We start from the raw sequence: 16,894 nt of genomic DNA, 5'->3' as shown, positions 1-16,894 counted from the left end.
TGTGTCCCAGGCTTAGTGAGCTCCCTCCATGCTTTGCGGGGACAGGACTGTGATATGTGGCATCTCTGACCTACTCCAGGAAGGGCTGGAGCATGGGTGACTGGGGTAGACTCTGTGTGAGCCAAGGTCGGCCCAGAGCCCTCTCCACCTTGCTATTTGCAGTGACATTGGCCCTCTTGCCTCTCTGAGGAAACAGATGGGGGCCATCTTTGAGGGAGATGTCCATTCTCGTTGAGGGGAGCCGTGGCACTTCGTGGACAGCATGATCATTGCTAAGATGTAGTGGCTGTTGTGCTTATAGACTCACGTGCTCATTTAGAGTTTGCCACAGTTCCATGAGGAAGACTTGTCGTCTCCCATATCAGTTACTTTTCTGTCGCTGTGGTAAAACACCATGATGGAAAGCACCTTAAGAGGAAGGGAAGGAAGGAAGGGAGGAAGGGAGGAAGGGAGGGAGGAAGGAAGGAAGGGAGGAAGGGAGGGAGGGAGGGAGGGAGGGAGGGAGGGAGGAAGGAAGGGAGGGAGGGAGGAAGCAGGGCAGCCCAGGGGAAGGAGGGGGCAGGGGAGGTAAGGGGAACTATCTCCTGGGACTGAGCCAGTTTTGAAGTTCCATCCAACATTCCCTGTTTCAGCCAAGTGAATCTTCACAGCATCCCTACAAACTAAATTTCCGTCCCCGCTTCTATAGCTGAACTACAGGCTAAAGAGAGTAAGAAACATTCTCCAAACTGGGGTGAAGCCAGGAATGAGTTGTGCGTCTGGCAGCCGTGGGCTCCCACACCGTTTCTACCGGAGGAGTGAAGTTTCACTCCACACACCCCCCTGCCTGAGGTGCGCAAAGCTGGGGCAAGCCTCCTGCCAGTTCAGAAGCCCAAGCTTGGCCTCCCCGGCCAAACATGAGTCTATTCTCTGGGGAAGTGATGCATCAGGCGCCCTCCATATTTCCCCGCTATGCGTACCTGTCATCACGGGCTGACAGGGGCATAGTGTAAATAGCCCTGTGGCCAGACATGTCTTCACTGCCTCCTCCCAGCTCTGCTTGGGAAATCAGAGCCAAAATTGTCTCGGCAATTAGTTTTTTTGTTTGTTTGTTTGTTTGTTTGTTTTTAAGACTCCTTGGGAGTCCCAGAAGCTGAGGTATGGAATTAGCAGGGCAAGACAGACTGCAGTCATGGGTTCTCTGTTCTTTTGCCCCACCTGTTAGCAAGAGGAAGCATCAGGGATGGGCAAAGGCAGTGACCGGAAATGCCCAGAGCCACACAGTCCTTTTTCTATAGTAGAAAAGTTACTCACATCTGTCTTACCTAGTTCAGATGTTTAGAGTTCAGGTTGATCCTGACTGGGCCCTTAAGAGATATTTTGGTTTTGTCAGGTGTCAGAATACCAACTGTAAGGACACTGAAGTTCCCCATGTCCTTGGCATGTCCACTGGAGTCACATTGTGGCCACCTTCTCTGTTCATTTATTTGTATGCGTATGTGTGTTTTATCTGCTTGTATGTCTGTGTACCATGTGCATGCAGTACCAGGGGAGGCCAGAAGAGGGTGTTGGATCCCCAGGGCTGGAGTTACAAACGGTTGTAAGCCTCCTTGTTGGTGCTGGGAATCAAACCTGGGTCTTCTGCAAGAGCACAAACGCTCTTAACCTCTGAGCCATCTCTCCAGCCACCTGCAGTCACCTTCTCTTTCCAGATCTCTAGATCACAAATCCTCTCCTCCTCTGAGCTGTTGCTACATTCTGGACCTGGTATGGCTCTTCACGTTTCCCTCTGATGACCCTGAGTGGTGATTCAGTATACCGTGCACTTGTCAATCATCTGATGAGCTCTTCTGGCCTCCTGACCATCCTGACGCTTTTGTGGGGAAGGTCCCTGGGAATGGTGGTAGCCTTCCTTCCTGCTGGGCTAATATCTTCCTCTACCCCCCCATTAGACCCCAGAGTTCTCAGTGCACAGTCCCTGAGGCTTGTCATGGATTCATGCATTTGTTTATCTGAAGCAGTAGATGATGGCTCTGAATTTCAGCTCTGTAGCCAGCCTTCCGGCATTCATAATGTCAGCTCCATCCTCCCACTGGCTGACCTTAAGCATACTTCTAGCTTCTGTCTGCTTCTATTCACTCATCTGTGAAATGGGGGCGAGACTACTAAGCACCCCCAAAGGGTTGTTATGAGGATTAAAGACATTGCTATGTAAAGCCTCTACAATAGGGCCTCATCTGCAGCAAGTCTGTTTCGAGATTTGCTATTATTATTTGTTTCCATTTGGTCTGAATATCCAGACTGCTACGGGTACTGGGGAGGACAGATGGGGTGCCTGTCCTCACAGAGCTTATGCTCTGGGAGGGAGACAGACAAGCAGGCTAATGGCCACAACATATGTTAAATGCTATGATCAGGGAAGACTGGTACCCTGGGGACATTCAGAAGGGACACCTGCCTCCCCCACCCTGTGAGCCACACAGTGAGGCAGCTGCTGAATTCTCACCCCAGGCCTCGTGGCCATTTGAACATCTGCTCCTTCTCCCAAGGAGGTTGAAGCTAGTTTTTCTTTTCAGAACTGATGCCAGACTTGGTTTCACAGAAGCTGGGAACTAGCCCTTATGGGTCATTCTGGGAGGTTGAGGAAAGGTATGGAAATGTATGGAAACACCTAGTTTGACGTGGAGGCTATTGGCCAAAATTGGGAGATCCACTGGAGATAGAGGCTGGCAGTTATTTCTCTCTAGAAGCTTGCCTCCAGGAAGCACTGTCAATCCACTGTTTCCTCTTCAACCCAGCAAGAGGAGGGTCTCCTTCCAGGGTAGGATCTCCAACGTAGAGGCAGCCCGCGCTTCTGTGTGACTGTACAGGATCTCCAACGTAGAGGCAGCCCGCGCTTCTGTGTGACTGTACAGGATCTCCATTGTGGAGGCAGCCCTGCTTCTGTGTGACTGTGGCCGGGTCCTCTCAGCATACACGGCCTGGACTCCCACAGCTTTCTTCAGGCTCCAGCGTCTGGTGCTCCTCTTGTTCACAGCTCTAGTCTAGCTCCCCCCACCCCTGTCCCAATTGCCCAGAAAGCAGAGATCCGCCTGACTTCTCTTCTGCTCCCTCTTGACATCCAGGAGGCCATGCTGACCTGGCCTCTGGCATATTGAAACCTGCCTGAGAAGGTGTTCCCCTTCTCGCCTCCTCTTCCTCCTCTTCCTCCTCTTCTTGCTTTCCTCTCCTTTCTCTGTCTTGTCTGTTTGTCTGTCTGTCTGTCTGTCTGGCCTTTGTGGCAGAAGTCTGCCTTCGACCCTGTCTTGGTTCCCTCCAGCCTTCTTACCTCCCTGAGCTGTGCTTTTCTGCTCTGGAAAATGGGGGGGGGGGATAAAAGCCTTCCTGACATTTACTGTTGTGATAACCAGACAGGACAGTGTGGCCCAGTGTCCTCGCTAACTTGGCATCACTCCTCAGCCCCTGGCACGTACTCTGTGTTATTCTTTCCCACCTTCTGCTCTTCGTAATGTCTGCTGCCTGCGTTCAATCCGCCAGCCTTCCGCCTTTCTCCTGACAGTGTCCTCCATTCTCCCTCCCTTCTGTCCTCAGCACATACCATCAAGCTCCGGGCCAGGGACATGTATGTCCCCAGCCTCACTCCCAGCCTTCTGTCCCCCTCTCAGTGTTTCAGAATCCACACTTAGCAGTCTGAGGGATGTCCTAGTCCAGACCTTCAGTCCCATGTAAACTTCAGAGAAGATGGGTCTTGTCATTAAATATTAGAACCTCAACTTATATTTTTAGTAGTGAAGAAAACATTAAGCTTTACTGGTTAGTGTATGTCCACACTTGATCTGTCCAGATGTCAGACTGTCACATGTCATGCTTGGCATGCAACGTGTCCTGGGGTGGGGTTTCTAGGCAACTGGCACCTCCACGTGTTTGACTTGGTCATGTTGCGATTACTGTGGTTCTTATTGCTCTGCTTCCTGGATTTCCTTGCCTGGCATTAACTAAATCAGTCCTGACAGAGCAGAGGAATGACTCCAGAAAACCCCTGCTAAGATCCTGTGGTCCCAAGAAACTGCTAATGACGTAATCATAAGCAATCACAAGAGGCACAGCATCAACACTTCTTATAATGACCTGTCATCAGCCAGAGCACAAAGTGGAAAAAATGGCCTACCGCATATGACCTGACATGTACAGCAAAAGCCAACTGGCTAAGGAGACTATGTGAGATGCAGAATTCTATCTGCTGCCGTTGGTAACAAACCTTACCCTAAGTGCCCCCAAGAAGTGGCTAATAAGTAAAAGCTGTGCGCTTAGAAAAACATTTGTAGGCTGGGGATGGTAGCACACACCTAGATTCCTAGCATTTGGGAGACTGAAGCAGGTGGGGATAGAGAGTTTGTGTCTGTCCTGCACTACACAGTGAGACGCATTAAAAAAAAAAAAATCAAAGGGACGGGGCAAGAGGAATTGGGATTTAGTTTAGTGGAAATACAAGGCCCTGAGTTCTGTCTTCAGTACTGAAAACAAAACACATGTAAGCACCAAGACTCTCAAACTTAGCGGTACAATTGAAATTATCAGTCTTCTTCCTCTTCCTCCTCCTTGACGGGGGGGGGGGGGGGTGTCTCACTGTGTAGACCAGAGTGGTCTTGAAATCACAGCGATCTGCCTGCCTCTGTCTCCTGATTAAGGTGTGAACCACCATGCCCAGCAAAATTGCATTAATTTTTAAATATGTCGTTTTATCATTAATTGTGTCTATGTGCCTCTATGTGTTGGTATGTGCACCTGGGTGACCTTTAGAGGCCACTAGAGGGCGCTGGATCCCCTGGAGCGAGAGTATCAGTTCTCTCCTTCCACCATGTGGCGCCTCAGGATTGAACTCAGGTTGTCAGGCTTGGTGGCAAGTGTGCTGAGCCACTGAGCCAGCTCATCGTCTCTCTTAGCTTAGGAATCATGAACTCAGGTTCTCCCTTCCTCCACCCTCCTCCCTCATCAATGCTGGGGCACGCTCACTGGACTGCCACTCTAAAACAATGTAGATGTTTTTCCTTTTCCTATTTGGTATCAATAGGGGCTTTTTGTCTCTGTGACACAAGAGGGATGTTGTGGAATCAGCAGGATGTGTGTTAGCATCAAAATACTGATATCACTTCTTTGTTGGCCATTCTGCATTCAGATGCCTCCTGTGTATCCATGATCGTTTCCAAATAGAAAAGTTCATAAAACCAACAAAGCATGTTTGACCATGTTATATTGCAAAATGTGGTAGACTGTATACTGTATACAATAGTATAGCTATATAGGTGGTATAAACTCAGATGAGAAATGATTTTTTTTCAGTATTTAAAAAAACAAATTATTTTTGTTGTATGAGACCGGTGGGGTCTTATGCTCGGTCTCAGGCTGGCCTTGAACTTGGGATGATCCTGTTACTTCAGCCTTCTGGGTGCTGGGATTATGGGTAAAAAGCACCACTTCAGTTTCTAAAAATATTTTCTTACTGAAATATATATATATATATATATATATATATACATATATATTACACAACATGATAGTTTGAAATGAGAATACATTGTATAATAGTTAACCTTTAACAATTAAAGAAGACAGTCAGCATTGACTTCTATCCTATGCATGCACCTACATGGACACACACCTCCGTGCATCACACCCACACAAACATATACATATGCTACACACACATATGCACAGACACAAAGTATGTGTATTGCTTTGCATTGATATGCATGCCAATCGGCTCAATTATTTTTGTGTTTATTTGAGGGAAGGGTGAGACTGCTTAAAACCTCTCAGTGATTTTTCAAATATGCAATGCCTTATTAGTAATAGTTGCTATGTTGGATAGTAGGTCGCTTGAACTTATTCCTCCCTTCTGAAATTTATAACTTTAGGGTTTTTTTCGTGTATTTGTTTGTTTTGTATGTGTTCATGCTCATGTATGATGCGTATGTGTGGTGTGTACATGCCACGGGATGCAGATGTGGTAGTCAGAGGACGACTGTGGGAGTTGCTTCTCTCATTCCAACACGTGGGTTCCAGGACTTGAACTCAGGTCGTCAGACTTGGCAGCAAGCACTTTCACCTGCTAAGTCATCTGACCTGTCCTGAAATTCACAATCTTAGACTCCCAAACTCCCAAACCACTCCCGACTCCAACACAGCTCCCAATAACCGCCATTTCCCGCTTCGGTTCTGTGGGTTTGCCTTTCTCAGATTCCGCACAGATATGAGATCAGGCTGTGTTTGTCTTTCTGTGCCTCGTTCATTTCACTCAATATGGTCTTCAAAAGAACACGACAAGCCAGGATGATCCCAGCGAAAGCAAGACGGAACAGCTGCCCAGGGAGATATTTGGAGGAACTCAGGCTACTTCGCTCATGGGACATCCAGACTGTGACCACTAAGTAGATGAGCTCCAAGGCCCTCCCATGACATCTGTCTGTATCTTCATCCCTCAGCCTTCCCAGTAATCGAAAATGGCCAGCTCAAGTGTCCCCAAGGGTACAAGAGACTGAACCTCAGCCACTGCCAAGGTAAGGATGACCCCAGGGCTGGGTGAAGCCGGGGTGGTGGAGGGGGCATGATTTCGTCTGCTAATACTGAGGCAACATGCACCCCAGAAAGGATGAACACCTGTCACTGCCTAGGAGGCCTCTATTGTACACCGTTAAGCCCCAGTTTCGGGGAGCTGTGGGAGGGGCTGGTCCTAGGGATTTTAGAACATGAGGACTAACGTGAGGGTGCTGAGAGATCCAGGGTGCTGGGGCCACCCATCCTTACCCATTTCTATTTGAACCATGGCCAGAAACCCTACACATCCACTCTTAGGCTGGTCTCCCGGGAACAGGAGGACATTTCCACCAAAGTGGAGCTAAAATCACAGTGAAGTGATGGAGAACAAGAGAACGGGGCCAGGGTGTGTATTTGTGTACACAAGCTGGGTGCCACATCCAGTCTGAGCTAGTTGCTAAGTACACAGGATGGGGAAGACCCAGTTCCATGACCAGGAGAACACAGACACCTAGGTAAATACAACCAGAGAAGGTTTTTGATGGGTGGCATGGGACCCTCTGGTAGAATCCAATCCAGGCTGGGAGGACCAGGGAAGGCTTCCTAGCAGAGGTAGTACTAGGTTTATGTTCACTAGAGGTAAACATAAATTGCCCAGCTGAAGCAGGTGTAGATCTTCCAGGCAGAAAGATAAGCAAAAGGATAGTTTGGGCTGACTGAGGCATCTGAGGGACACTGGGCAAACAGCCCATACGCACACACAAGGTGACCATGTCTCGTGAGAACCACCTGCTCACCCACAGGCTTTGGGAGGGTCTTGGGTACCGTGTCATGCTTTAAGGCTCCCTGGAAGAGGTGATGAGGAACCCTGAAACTTCTGAAGCACAGGGGAGGCAAATCAGCTTGTGTTCTGATATGTCTGGCCACAATCTGGAGGTACATGGGCCGACTCCCTCCCCCGCCCCTCAACTCTCCATGGCATCACTCAAGTGCCTCTGTGCCATAGGGCATCCTACCAAGGATGTCCTCTTGGTGGCCATCTTTTGTGGCCTCATCTTATGCTAACTTCCTCTAGGTCTGAAGATGAGCAGGTAGTTCCGAAGGCATTGGGCTACCTAAATTACATCCTTCTCTGGAAGCGGGTGCTCTTCACAAGCGTTTTGCGTTTAGCATCAATGTGGCCATCACGGTCACCAAGATGAGCCCCCAACTTGGAGCTCAGAGTATGAGGGTTTGAGATCCCATTTTATAACATAAGAAGTTTAGCCCCCAGGACAAAGCTGTTGTCCTTTCTTATCTGAGTGGGGACAGGCGCCTCTGCTGGTCTTGGGGGTCATGCAGCCTGTTTGGGGTGGCAGGTACCACACACATGCCTTCCTACCCTTCTGCAGACCCCTACCCCTTCTTCCCCAGCCCTTGAGCACTGTCCCCTCAGCCTCCTGCTTTCAGCTCCCTGCAGACATACCCTGCAGAACTGCTCAGGAGCTCTAGAAGAAAGCTAACCACAAGGGACTTAGCTGCCCATCTGCCCCCCTCCAATCCGGACAGTATTGTCTGCCTGTTTCCTCAATCCCCATGCCACTTGCCAGAGTCACCAAGAGCTGAGTCACTCTGGGCAAGTTATTCCTGGAGCATATCTTCATCTATAAAACGAAGATATAAGAACCAGATAAAATTGTCTATAAGGTTAAATGGGGTATCATATGCATTCAAATACCAAAAGAGTATGAAGCATACAATAGGCACTCCACAAATGTTAGTTTTCAAACTAAGATGGTTATTATGTGCCAGTTAGTGAAGTGGTTTGCAATTTTTCTTTTTTTCTTGTTTTTCGAGACAAGATTTCTCTGTGTAGCTTTGCGCCTTTCCTGGAACTCGCTTTGTAGACCAGGCTGGCCTCGAACTCACAGAGATCCTCCTGCCTCTGCCTCCCAAGTGCTGGGATTAAAGGCGTGCGCCGCCGCCGCCGCCACCACCACCACCACCTGGCGCAATTTTTCTTTTTAATTATTCTATTAGCATTGTTGGGTGGTTACTATCATGATCCATGTTCTGCAAGTGAGAAAACCAAGGCACACAGAGAGATCTCACACTGAACATGGGATGGCAGCCCCCTCCCAACCATCTGGCCTCAGTCGGATGGATATTCCTCCACCCCTGCAGATATCAATGAGTGCCTGACCCTGGGCCTGTGCAAGGACTCGGAGTGTGTGAACACCAGGGGCAGCTACCTGTGTACCTGCAGGCCTGGCCTGATGCTGGATCCATCGAGGAGCCGCTGTGTATGTGAGTGATGGTGGGGCCAGGGGTGAGAGACGCCCTCCAGGGGCACAGTCCAGACCCAGAGTGGAAAATTTCCCAAAACCTCATGGCCTCGTGCCCAGAGTCAGTGTCAGCTATCAGCCTGGAGTTGGGCCAGGATACAAAACCGACGTGTGTTCTGTTGGCTCTGGAGGTTACTGCCTCACGTCTACTCCTGGCTTTTCTTCGAGAACTTTTTCAGGATTCGTGTTTTCTGTTTCGTTTTTCTCTCTAATCATTTCATCCTTTCTGCTGTCCCACTGTCTTTGAAGGTGTGTGTTGCCTCTTTGAAGCGTCTGGCTAAGCCATAGCTGCTACTAATCTATTATCCAAGCGTAGCAACATGGCTGGTCACATGACTGCTAAGTGGTTTTTCTTTTTAATGTATATGGGTGTTTTGCTTGCACGTGTGTCTGTAGACTGTGTGTATGTGCCTGGTGTCTGCAGAGGCATTTGATCCCCTGAAACTGGAGTTACAGACGGTTGTGAGCTGCCATGTGGGTGCGGGGATTCAAACCCGGGTCCTCTGGAAGAGCAGCCCATGCTTTTAACCACTGAGCCATCTCTCCAGCCCCTACGTGATATTTTTATGTCCATGGTAGAGTGGTGTTGCTGCTGTATTCCAGCACCCTTACATTACTCCATGGTCCTTTTTGCATGCATCTCCACAAACACGAACACATACATGAGTTGTGACCTTGCATTGTGGATGGATGTGTGTATATTCCCACATAAACCCTGGCGGCTCTGTTTCCAGTGACCTCTGTAGTTTCCAGCTGAGACAGGTCCAGGCTGGCAGGCCCTTCCTCACCCCCAAGACAGTAGAGCTGACACCACAGCTCACATGAGGCTTTTCTTGGGAAGGAAGGCCTGAGCACCCTAAAGGCCTCAGGAACAAGGCCACCTCTAGCTCACAGAGCTCTCTGGCTGACAAAGTATCTGCTACTGGGTCTGGGAAGGCTATAGGAGGAACAAAACTCTGCTGCCACCCAGAGGTAGTGGCCTGTAGAAAGGGTGTCTGGACCTGACATCTCTAGGGACAAGAGACAGTGAGAGTCCAGGAAGTAAGGGAACCAGGATAGGAGAACACGGCGGTCTGCTTGTGGTGGCAATAATATGTCATCAAGACCCCAAGGACCGCCGGGCAGTGGTGGTGCATGCCTTTAATTCCAGCACTCAGGAGGCAGAGCCAGGCAGTTCTGTGAGTTCAAGGCTAGCCTGGTCTACAGAGGGAGATCCAGGACAGGCAGCAAAACTACACAGAGAAACCCTGTCTCGAAAAAAAACAAAAAAACAAAAAAAGGCCCCAAGGACCTTACAGTCTTTCCTTTTCCAGATCACTTAAGGTTCCTTTATCGGGCTGGGCATGGTGGTGCATGCCTTTAACACCAGCATTCTGGAGGCAGAGATCTAAGACCCCATAAGCAAAACTCTGTCTTGAAACAAAAACAAAAACATAACAAAACAAAACAAAGCATTCTTTATCAGGGTGCTTTGTAGATGTAACCAACCATCTTTTTAAATAAGAAACACAGAACCAATGCAAAGAAGAAAGCCAAGAAGTCAGAGCTAAGAGCTAAAACCTTACCCTTCCTCCTGCGGTGGTCCTACCTCTCTGAACCAGAGCTATTTCCTGTGTTAAAGTCTTTAACTAGTGTTTCTGTTCTGCCTTCTCATTGGTTGTAAACCCAACCACATGACCGCCTCATCACGGCCTGTCTGTATAGGCCTCCAGGATTTCTATGATTGGTATTGAGATTAAAGGCATGTGTATCCAATACTGGCTGTGTCCCTGAACACACAGAGACTTGCCCAGCTCTGCCTACCAAGTGCTGGGATTACAAGTGTATGCCACCACTGCCCTGCTTTCCTATGGCTTGCTAATAGCTCTGACCCCCGGGCAACTTTATTTATTAACATACAAATAACATTTTAATACAAATAAAATATCACCATAGTGCTTAACACCCAACATGTCTGAATGTCAGGAAGCCACCCCAATACAGCAATATGGAGAAGCAGGGGGACCCTGTCTTTCTCTCCCTCCAGCTTCCTCCAAGGAGTCATCCTCCCCACCCCTCAGGTGGAGAGGGCAAGCTGGTGACTTCCTGCTACCTGAGTAGGGCAGTAAAGCCATCTCGGGCCTCTGGTCCAGCTTCCTTATATTCCACCTTGGGATTCAGAGGGATAGAGCCTGTCCCCACAGGAGCCCAAGGGAAGGGACCACTGCAGGCAGAGACTGCACCTGAGGATGCAGGGCTCAGAGACTGATGCATGGGTGTGCATACCTGACCTTTGCCAGGCTATGCTTGTGTGTCTTGCTGTGTTTCATCCCCATGACCCTGTGAAGAAGCCGTCTTTAGCCAGGGGTCACAGAAGCCCAACTCCCACTGCTTTAACTGGGAAGCGAGAGAGGGGGCAAATGTGACCTTGTCGGTTGGATCCAGGTCCCCACGGTGCCCTCGGGAGTCTTGTCTCGCTGTTTCCTGTGTTGGTTTCCCAGCTCCTTCAGTGGTGGCCTCCACCTGCTCTAGGCTCTCGGCCTTAGACTCTCTGAACACAGGCACCTGTTTTCTAATAACCCAAGAAAAGTCCCAAGCTAGCAGTAGGGGGCCTACTTTCTCGAGTGCCTGTCCCTGTCCCAGTCACTGTGACCAGGGATATGAACTTCAGCCCTTCAATCAGGAAGTAGCCTGAGGGAGAGGGGTGAGGGGCATCTGTGGAGAACGAGTCCTTCTCTATGGCGTTGGCACACATGCCAGGTAAGCCCGAGTGCTCACAGTCCATGGCACACCACCATCATTACTCTACACATAAAGGAGCTGAGGCCCAGGGTGATGTGTAGCTCAGCCGGTAGTGGATAATGGAACTGGCCGGAATGCCTCAGAATCATTAATTCTCAACTTTGGCTGCTGTTCTCTTCACTCCTCTGTCCTCTGACAGTCTGGTTTGCCCTCTAAAGATGTAAATCTCTTTCAATCTGCTTGGCCATATCTTTTCCTAGTGAGATAATAAGCAGGAGGCTATTTTTTAATACCCACTTGCTTTTAGCTCCACGCGATTCACGGATTCAGTGGGGTTTTTGTTTGTTTGGTAGGTTGGTTGGTTGGTTTGGTTTGGTTTTTGTCTTGTGTATATGTGTGTATGTGTAGCTCGGGCACTGAAATCCAGGGCTTTAGACATGCTAAGCAAGGGCTCTCACACTGAGCTACACACCCGCATTCGGTACTCAGTTGTTTAATTAAATGAGCCATCCATGCACCCATTCAGCATGCATTATTAAGCAACCATATACATCAGGCACATGGATGGCTCCGAGTGACTAAGATGACCCAGACAAGGTCCCTGTCCTCCAAGCTCTCTGGCAAGCCTTTGGTACTCACCTCGTCTCATCTTCCCAGAGAGGCTCTCTGTGGACCTCAGGGCACACTGCTCTCTACTCACTCCTGAGCCTTTAGTAAACACTCTAAAGGCAGCAGGTGGAGCCAAACAACTCTGTTCCCAGGTCCTGCTCTCACATAAGGGTGGGAAGCTAGGGCCTACTCAGGAGACGTGGGAGCAGTCCACTGCGGCCATTCCTCCCAAAGTTCTTGTGAGCATCGGAACTCCCAGAGTGAGACATGAGCCAGGCTAGCCTCAGTGCCTGCGGCTGACCACACCTCTGCCCGCTGCCTTCTGTGCTTTTTCCTCCCACTGGCCACCTGCCCGTCCCCACACGCCCCGTCTCTTGCAGCGGACAAAGCAGTCTCCATGCAGCAGGGACTATGCTACCGGTCCCTGGGGTCTGACACCTGCACCCTGCCTTTGACACAACGGATCACCAAGCAGATATGTTGCTGTAGCCGTGTGGGCAAAGCCTGGGGCAGCAAGTGTGAAAAGTGCCCCCTGCCTGGCACAGGTAACCCCATCCTCACCCCAGCCCTGGCCACCAGGATACTTCCTCAAAGCCAGGGGCCACTTCCCCAGGCTGGATAGAGCCCTTCAAGCCAGAAGGCTCTGGGACTCTCCTTGTAGCCACAATTGTCTTATCCCCTTGAAGGAAGGAGCAGGGAAGGGGGCCCTGGCTTCTTGCAGGAATGGCATGGCTCAGTCCATCCTCTGTCGGTTTTTCAGAGGCCTTCAGGGAGATCTGCCCTGCTGGCCATGGTTACACCTACTCAAGCTCAGACATCCGTCTGTCCATGAGGAAAGCTGAGGAAGAGGAACTGGCTAGCCCCTTAAGGGAACAGACACAGAAGATCAGTGGACCTCTGCCTGGGGCAGCAGAGAGGCAACCACTCCGGGCAGTCACCGACACCTGGATTGAGGCTGAGACCCTCCCTGACAAAGGTATCTGAGCTGGGGGAGACACCTAAGGATCCTCCTTTTCCTTATAGTTCCCTGCCCGGGCCTTAGGTTCAGAACAGTAACTTCAGCACAGATGCCTGGGGCTCAGGATGTGTCGGCCAGGAAGAGCTTGAGTTCTCCAGCTAGTGCTCTGGAAACCACAGGGTCATGCCCAGTACCGAAGTCCAGGAAGCTGTTAGGACCAAGTAAACTAGGAGATTGCCAGAATTACTCCAAGAATCTGGGACAGAGAAGCAAGAACAGAACTCAGTGGCTATAGATGCGGGACACCAGCCCAATCAGAGGCAACTCATCCCCTTCCTAGAAGTTGTCCCTTAGTCCATGGCCCAGAGCAGGAAGGATGGAGAATAACCCATGTGATCAGGACCACAGGAGGGAGGAGGTGTGTTATGGGTCTAATGAGGCTGGCTGAGGGGGACTTCTGTCCCTGGAGACCTGGAAGGAATCCAGGAGATTTCCTTTCTCCAACCGACAGGTGAGCAAGGCTACCTGTATGCTCTCTAGCCTTGGATTTCTGGGGTGGCCAGCCCCAAAAGGGAATTGAAAGGCTGAGGCAGATAAAAAGAGTTGTACTCTGTGTTGCTCATCTCTCTGGGGATGCAGGGTGGAGTGTAGACTGTGAAACAGCCAGGCCGTGAGTGGAGGTCACTGCCTCTCCTCCTGGAGCTCACTCTGTGTCATCTTCTTTTCCCAGGTGACTCTCGGGCTACTCAGGTGAGTGAGTCTTCCTGCCAGGGGGTTGGATTAGGGTGATGTAGAGAGTGACATAGACCCCCCGGGGAATAGTCTCAGGAGAGCAGAAAAGAAGGATGGAGCATATATCGGATTTCACTTGGAGAGATCACAAAGTTGAGTCAAGGACCCATTCGACTGTGGAGTTAGTCTTGACGGCCACTCAAGCTCGAGGCTGTGCGTGACACCTAGAACTGGTCCTGAGTCTGGCATGTGCTCCGAGCTTGTTTAATACATACCCTCCGTGAGGAGCTCATGGGACAGCAGAAACTTGACTATGAATACCTCAAACCATTTCACAGAGGAAAGGGCATTTGGCCCCCTTCCCTGGGCCCAGAATCCCCCTGTGCATCCAAGACTGAGCATCTTGGAAGCCTCTAGAGGAGTGAACATGCTCTCTGCTTCTCCACTCCTTGACCAGTCTGTTGGTTCCTGCTCATCTCCCGATGATGATGAGCTAACCTGTCTCCGTGCCCGGTTTCTCCAGCAGCCTTTATTTCCAGCTTAAGAACCATATGCTGAAGCCAGGCATGGTGGCCCACACCTTTAATCCCAGCACTGGGGAGGCAGAGGCAGGCAGATTTCTGAGTTAGAAGCCAGCCTGGTCTACAGAGCAAGTTCCAGGACAGCCAGGGCTACGCAGAGAAACCCCGTCTCAAAAACAAAACAAAACAAAAAACCACATGCTGTCCTCTCAGATCAAAGCTTCCCCTCCATGTCTTCACAGTCCCAGCAATGTCCCAGTGCCCTTCTGTCCTCTGCTGTTCTGTGCTGCGCTGTGCCCCCATCTGTCTCTGTCCATAGCTGTGGTGAGGGACACCAAGTGTGGCTGTGACTCCTGGCTTTGCCACACTGGCCTTGTGGCCCTGGATGATCTAATTAATCTGTTACTTCATCTATGACATGAGGATCGTAGCTCTGATAAGTGCTATTGTTCTGCTGTGTGGCCAACACTGAGCTGGTAGAGGACATATAGCCACAACTGATAAGGAAGTGAAGCCGGTCAGCTAAGACTGTGGGTAGAAAATGCCTAGAGAATACACGCCAGCAGTAAAAACTCACTGAGAGAGTTGGACAGGAAGGAGGTGGAGTAAGTGAAGGAGAAAGAAATATGTCCTGGGAGTGAAAGATGTGCCCCCTAAATAACCTCCATTTCTGCGCAGATCACAACCAGTGTTCCCCACATACCTGCCCGGATACCAGGTGAGTTCCTCCTAGAAGGAGAAGAGAAGGGAGAGAGAGAGAGAGAGAGAGAGAGAGAGAGAGAGAGAGAGAGAGACAGAGAGACAGAGAGACAGAGAGACAGAGAGAGACAGAGACAGAGAGAGACAGAGAGAGACAGAGACAGAGAGACAGAGAGACAGAGAGAGACAGAGAGCGAGACAGAGAGAGAGACAGAGAGACAGAGAGACAGAGGACAGAGAGCAGAGAGACAGAGAGACAGAGAGAGAGACCTTAGTTTTAGTCATGGAATGACTCCCCGTGGGGAGTTCAAACCAGAGGTGGTGAGTGATACGGCATGTGAGCACTCTTTCCGGGAACTCTGAGTCCCTAAGGGACTGTGCCGTTAGTAAGAGATCCCATGATGCTTTGCAAATCTTTTCCTACCCACCAAACTCTTTCTTAATCTCATGATGCCACTCAGCACATAAATCAGGCCAAAGAGGAGGCCCTAGCTAAAGTAGCAGCCTGGTGGGGCCCCAGAGCTCTTTGCTCCAGGGGCCTCATCTTACCTCCTGACCCTGAGCTGACCTCTCACGAGAGCTGGCCTCAGAGTCAAGGATGCCGAGTTTTCCCTGCCGTGATGTGGGCATGACACCTGCTGCAGCCCACGGGAACTGGGTGCTTGTACTTGCAGCACCATTTTGTAAACTGCAAGGTGCATTACAAGTGAAAACAGAATGTTCAACTGGGCATCGGGAGGATGGGGCGGCAGTTCTGTCTCCAGCGCTGTCCAGCCTCAGACAAGTAGCCATTTCGGCACTCCCCGGGTTCTTTGACTACAAGGAGGGGGACCAGATATGCCAAAAGAGAGGGTAGATGGTGGGAGCCCTAGGTGCCACTTTTGGTTCTTGGGAGTCTGAACATAGAAGGGCCACCGCTAGCCAATGGGCTCCACTTCCTCCCCTCCGTCCTCTCCAGGGGATGCCACCAGAAGACCGACACCATCATTGCCTGGACAGGGCATTCCAGAGAGTCCAGAGGAAGAGAAAGTGATTCCCTCCAGTGATGTCCCGGTGACACAGAGTCCCCCAGGTAGCTACAATAGCCCTTGGAGGTTCTTCGCCCCCACCTGTGGGAGATGTGGTTGCCCAGAACCAAACTGCAGGGCAGGACTGTGAATGGAGTTTATCTCTTGCCTCTTCAACCACGTGAATAGTCTCCAGCAACTCGGGCCTAGCTGTGGTCCTGGCCTGATGCTACAGAGGGCACAAAGCCTACCTAGAAAAGACAGGAGCCCTGCCTGGGCACTAACATCCCTTGGAGGGATGGTCCTACTCAGAGGACTCCAGGGAAGCCATGGATCTTCCTGGAGCATGGAGTGGGGAGCTTCTTGAAGAATGAGAGCTCATAGAGTAGGAGGCGAGGTGAGAGGGGACAGAGCCAGTGAGAACCCTGGCAGTGACAGTCACCTGTCCACGGAAAGGGTGTAACAGAGTTGTATTGCACAAGGTTGTTTAAGTGTCCAGACCCTGTGTCTGGCTCCCTCTGATCAGCCACAGCGATGAGGGGTGGTGTGGGGGAGATTCCTGGCAAACCTACCTGGCTGTGGAATGTCCTTCTACAAAGGCTTGTTGTCTGGGGACTTGGTTCAAGAGAAGCAAGGTTAAAATTGTAGTATTGTCACACTGTTTTCAATGCACGTGTGTGCCCTCTTGCCTGACCTCTCTAGGGGCTAGCTGTGCTCTTAGCTAGAGGGTCACCTTGAGTAGGAGTCAAGGTGACTAGAGTTCTGGATTTCCTCCAGGGAAAGGGGAATGCCTGTGCAGCCTGGTGCAGG

The 16,894-nt window shown here is 50.4% G+C and overlaps 1 protein-coding gene across 1 annotated transcript in view; it reads left to right on the top strand.

Annotated features, from left to right (window-relative positions):
• The window catches only part of Ltbp2 (latent transforming growth factor beta binding protein 2), an 88,040-nt gene that overhangs the window by 50,376 nt on the left and 20,770 nt on the right, over nt 1-16,894 (top strand). The window contains exons 10-16 of the mRNA XM_059279535.1: nt 6,462-6,536; nt 8,677-8,799; nt 12,548-12,712; nt 12,928-13,143; nt 13,856-13,875; nt 15,057-15,096; nt 16,036-16,149. Of these exons, the coding sequence (XP_059135518.1) occupies nt 6,462-6,536; nt 8,677-8,799; nt 12,548-12,712; nt 12,928-13,143; nt 13,856-13,875; nt 15,057-15,096; nt 16,036-16,149 (753 nt within the window). The remainder of the gene's footprint in view (nt 1-6,461; nt 6,537-8,676; nt 8,800-12,547; nt 12,713-12,927; nt 13,144-13,855; nt 13,876-15,056; nt 15,097-16,035; nt 16,150-16,894) is intronic.

Source organism: Peromyscus eremicus, chromosome 14 (assembly GCF_949786415.1).
Source record: "Peromyscus eremicus chromosome 14, PerEre_H2_v1, whole genome shotgun sequence".
Classification (NCBI taxonomy): domain Eukaryota; kingdom Metazoa; phylum Chordata; class Mammalia; order Rodentia; family Cricetidae; genus Peromyscus; species Peromyscus eremicus.
Note: the sequence above shows the minus strand (reverse complement) of the source record. Positions and strands in the feature narration are given on the sequence as shown.